Source organism: Rhinolophus hipposideros, assembly GCF_964194185.1.
Source record: "Rhinolophus hipposideros genome assembly, chromosome: 19".
NCBI classification, from domain to species: domain Eukaryota; kingdom Metazoa; phylum Chordata; class Mammalia; order Chiroptera; family Rhinolophidae; genus Rhinolophus; species Rhinolophus hipposideros.
This window is the reverse complement of record NC_138065.1, coordinates 3,501,973-3,506,891: the sequence shown is the minus strand read 5'-3', so window position 1 is coordinate 3,506,891 and position 4,919 is coordinate 3,501,973. Positions and strand designations below refer to the sequence as shown.

General features: G+C 56.4%; 1 protein-coding gene across 1 annotated transcript; it reads right to left on the bottom strand.

Moving 5' to 3' along the window:
• Positions 1–514: 514 nt before the first annotated feature.
• On the bottom strand, positions 515–3,954 carry CRNN (cornulin). The gene is made up of 2 exons (XM_081025171.1): positions 3,790–3,954; positions 515–2,690 (listed from the first exon to the last, which is right to left on the bottom strand). The coding sequence occupies exons 1-2, from the start codon at positions 3,925–3,927 to the stop codon at positions 861–863; spliced, it is 1,968 nt and encodes a 655-aa protein (XP_080881297.1). The 5' UTR covers positions 3,928–3,954; the 3' UTR covers positions 515–860.
• Between the last annotated feature and the right edge of the window lie 965 nt (positions 3,955–4,919).

Genomic DNA, 4,919 nt, shown 5'->3' with positions numbered 1-4,919 from the left:
AGAAAATGGCAGTGTGCAAATGGATTAAACGTTTTTCTGAGGGCAGAGAACGCGTCACTGGTGAAGAGAGGCTGGGGGAGGGAAGCTCAGGCAGGGCTCCTGGCTCAGCTCCTAGTGACACACGCCTTCTCCTGTTCCCTACACAACCCCTCGTGGCCTTCATCCATTTACTGTAAACTTACGTCAGCCTTCCTTTGTGGCCTTACAGGTGAACAGAGACTTAACCTTCTAGAATTAGAGGTTGTGGAAGACTGAGAATAGCTTTACCCTCCTAATTCCTACTCGTCCTTCAGGGCATTACCGAAAAGCCTCTTCCGGTTGAAACCTTTCCTGATCCATCTCCGCCAAGGGTAAAAATGCTATGCCCCCCCTCTGACTCTATAACTCTTGGGATCTCACGCAGTATTTTCTCAGCAGGATGCTCTTCGAGGGTAGGGAGTACACCCAGTTCATCATCACAGCCCTGAGGCCCGTCACCCCTCGTGCCAGTAGTGATTGAACGGAACACAGAGCTCAGATGCACAGGAAAGTTTTATTGAGTGAGGCACTAGGATGGATGGGGCAGCAGACACATGGCAGAGATAAAAGAGTTCTGAAAACCCCACACACCAAAGAGAATTCGACCAAAGGGATGACTTGCTTTGTGTCTTCCTGCTTCTGAGAAAGTCTGCACAGCAAAGCAGCTACGACAGGCGAGCTTAGGCTAGAAAGCACTTTGCAGAAATGGTCTCACTGAGGAAGAGGGAGGCATGGTGAAGAGCTGATGTCCAGGGATGTGCCGGTTGGACTGGTCATGGCAGGATGAGCCAGCCCTTCGCCAGCCACCTTCTTCCAGTGCTGGGCCCTGGAGTCCAGGACAGTCACGGTTTGTTGCTTTTGAAGTAAGAATACAGCCCCCGGACTGTGAGGCCCTGCTTCCCTGCCGGCTGGGCTCCTTCCTGGCCCTGTGCTGCTGGCACGCCAGTGGGCAGGCCGCCCTGGTCCCACCCTGGGATCACTGGCTCCCTTGTGTGGTCGTCAACCCACTCCGAGGATACTCTGTCTCCCTGCTCCCCTGCCGGCTGGGCTCCTTCCTGGCCCTGTGCTGCTGGCACGCCAGTGGGCAGGCCGCCCTGGTCCCACCCTGGGATCACTGGCTCCCTTGTGTGGTCGTCAACCCACTCCGAGGATACTCTGTCTCCCTGCTCCCCTGCCACACTGTATCTTGGGTCTCGTGAGCTGCTCCAGTCCTGTCTGCCTGTCACGGGGCTTGCCCCAGTCTGTACCTGTCCCCCCAGGTCTGTCTCCTTCGCCCCATCACTGCTCACGTGTGTCCATCTTTGCTCACTGCCTGACTGCCCCTGGGTCTGTCCCTGTTCTCCAACCCCTGTGTGGCTCCTGCTCTGATCCGTGTTCTGGATATGTGACCCTCCCTGTGTCTGAAGGTGTCCTCCTGTCACTGTCTGGCTCGTCTGGAGCCTGTCTTGACTGTGGGTCTCTGTCCCTCTGGTCTGGCTACAGGGGGACTCTCGTGGCTGGGTGCTGGTACTTCCTGTCTGACGGCTCCCATACTGCTCCACAGTCTGGGTGACACCTTCCTGTGTCTGAAGGTGTCCTCCTGTCACTGTCTGGCTCGTCTGGAGTCTGTCTTGACTGTGGGTCTCTGTTCCTCTGGTCTGGCTATAGGGGGACCCTCGTGGCTGGGTGCTGGTACTTCCTGTCTGACGGCTCCCATACTGCTTCACAGTCTGGGTGGCACCTTCCTGTGTCTGAAGGTGTCCTGCCACTGTCTGGCTTGTCTGGAGTCTGTCTTGACTGTGGGTCTCTGTCCCTCTGGTCTGGCTATAGGGGGACTCTTGTGGCTGGGTGCTGGTACTTCCTGTCTGACGGCTCCCATACTGCTCCACAGTCTGGGTGGCACCTTCCTGTGTCTGAAGGTGTCCTGTCACTGTCTGGCTTGTCTGGAGTCTGTCTTGACTGTGGGTCTCTGTTCCTCTTGTGTGGCTATAGGGGGACTCTTGTGGCTGGGTGCTGGTACTTCCTGTATGACGGCTCCCAGCCTGCTCCACAGTCTGGGTGACACCTCCCTGTGTCTGAAGGTGTCCTCCTGTCACTGTCTGGCTTGTCTGGAGTCTGTCTTGACTGTGGGTCTCTGTCCCTCTGGTCTGGCTATATGGGGACTCTCGTGGCTGGGTGCTGGTACTTCCTGTCTGACGGCTCCCGACCTGCTCCACAGTCTGGGTGTGAGTTATGGTTCCAGTTATGGTCTCACTTGTCTGGTGGGCTCTTTCCTGTTCCCTGGTCTGGGATGGTCTCTCTGCGCCCCCCTCTCTGGTCTGATGACTCTGATCTCCTCCCACTCCCTGGGTTGGCTCCACGCTCCCCGCCACTTGTGCCTGCTGGGTCTCAGCCCCAGCCCCGCTCTGCCCTCTGCAAGCCTGCCTGCTCCCCTCATGACGCTGTCCTCCCCCAGCCCCTCCCACCTCTGTGACACTGCTCTGTCCTCCCCCCAGCTCTGACGAGCCCCCCTGGGGGTAGTTTCCAGACTCCTGAGAGCCACACGCTCCCTCAGGACCGTCACTCAATGTCTTGAAACAGGCCTGTGCGACTTTAAACACCAGGACCAGGAATTCCTTGAATTCCACAGCCCCTGTGTCATCTTCATCCAGCAGGCGCAGGACTTCATCCACAGTGGCTGGGTCGTGAGGGTTCTGGGGAGAAGGGGAGGCTAAGTCAACACCCTTCCCTGAGGAGGACGTGCTTAGGCCGGTCCACTCAGCTCCCAGGCTTCCCACCAAGCCTGGGAGCCCACCAGCTCCGTCCCATTCCCCACCCCCCACTCCCCCATGCCTGGGTGTGTACACACACACACACACACACACACACACACACGCTCTGCTATAGCAGCACTAACACGAAATCACTTTCCTGTTTCAGTCCTGTCTCTCCTCCGCAAGGATAGGAAGCACTTTGTTTTGTATCTTCTGTGTCTGACACACTTTTTGGCCCATGGGTAAAGGTTTCATGAAAAATGGATAAAGGATTGTGCTCATAACGGTTCTTTGGGCTGTCCTCGGCCCTGCCCTGACACTGAGGCCATAGTCTCACCAGCCAGTGCAACACTAAGAAAAGCACAGGGGCAACATGGCCCCAGGGGAATTCCGTGAGGTCCTCACAGAGGCCCAGGTGGTGCCCCAAGATAAGGGGGGTGGGGTGCAGGTGGGCCTGAGTTGCTGTGCCCACACATTCCTGCCCCCAAAACCTCCCTGGCTGCTTTCGCTGTGAACCAAAGGCAGGAAGAGGCAGGTGGTACACCGAGGCCATGGGGCCTGAGAGGGGGTCTCCAGAGGGGGCTGATAGCAACCTGCTCTCCACACCCTCGTTTCTGAGGTCAGCACTCGGCCAATAGTTTGGAGCAGCTGCTTTGTACAAGGCACAGAGCCATGCTTCTCATGGATGTTTATTGCTGGTGACAGATTTCTGATACAGGAAATGGGTATCGTATCAGATTTCAGAAGCAGCAAAGAGTAGCTATTATTTTTATTTCTAGAATATTCAAAGGCTGTGTTCCTCCCTGAGCTGTCCTTTTACCTTGTCTCCCAAGTAACTGGAGGCAAGGGACTTTCTCTACAGTCCGAGTCTCTCAGCTCCCGGGACCGTCCCTTGTCCCTTCGTTTCCCTGCCTGCACAGTCTCCGTTAGGACTGGCAGGCAGCTGGGTCCTCAGACTCCAGAGGCAGAGCGTGTCTCCTGCAGGCAGACGGTCCCCTCTCTCCCCGTGGCCCCTCCCCACCTGGGGGGCACATCATACCACGATGACATCAGCAAACTCGTGCTCCAGGAGCCTCTTCAGCTCCCCCCGGCTCAGCGCTGTGCAGCTGCCCTCCGTCCTGGCGTAGCGCCCGAAGGCTTCGATGATCCCCCTTATGTTTTGCAGTAACTGAGGCATCTTGGGAGGCAAGCTGGAGAAAGAAAAGCCCCCCTGGGGGCGCCATAATCAACCTCAGGGCCTCCTGGGAGCCCTCCTGCTTCTGAGTCCCTCCTTGCATTTTCAATGCCTTCCTTTCCTATGTGACGTATTTATGTGTGGGACGGAGGGGCCTGGTCAGCCCCACCGGTCAGGGGAGCTGGGGCAGGCTGCTTTGCCTCTCTGTGCCTCAGTTTACTCATCATGGCATAAGGGCAATACTAGTAGGCTTATTCTGAAGGTGAAAAGAGATCATTTGTATAGAGCACTCGACAGATGTTGGCTTATACTGAGAGCTAGCTATTAAGTCTCATTATTATGTTGTTACATACATATATAATTTGTGTACATCTATGAATGCTCTGCTGCTCACAGAGCACTTTCCTATGCACGATCTCTTGTAATCCTTATTGTCTCCACTTTTTTATAGGTGAGGAAGTAGGCTCAGAGAAGTTAGGTGATTTGCCCAAGGCCACACAGCTTGTAAGGGACCAAGGAATCCTAGAATCCGTATCTTCTGAGCTCAGAGACACTGCCCTGTGGACAGTCTTTCCAGTCTGTCTCTGCCTGTCGCAGGGGTTAGGGTCCTACTGGAAACACCCACAGGCAGTGAATATGTATGTGAATCAGCAGGGGCCATGCGGGGACCCAGGGACCCAACTTGGTTCTTCCTTGGTCTCTTAGAAAGGTGTGTAGGAAGAGGCGGGGCCACCACCTGCGGGGAACACCGAGGCAGGGGCGCTGTCCCTGGGTGAGAGGTCTCCCTGCTCTGAGGGTCCACGCTTCTCTGAACGTGAGCTCTGTCCGCAGCGTTCGGACCCGTGAAGGAGGTCAGCCTGCCCGAGGATGTGCGGCTCCTGCGAGCCCTGGTGGCCTGTGAGGGATGGTTCCCACTGAAGGGAGAGATTTTCTTTCTCATCAGCCAGGGGGCCGGGTGCTGGTGGACGTGAGTCCTGGGAGCAGCTGGATGGGCA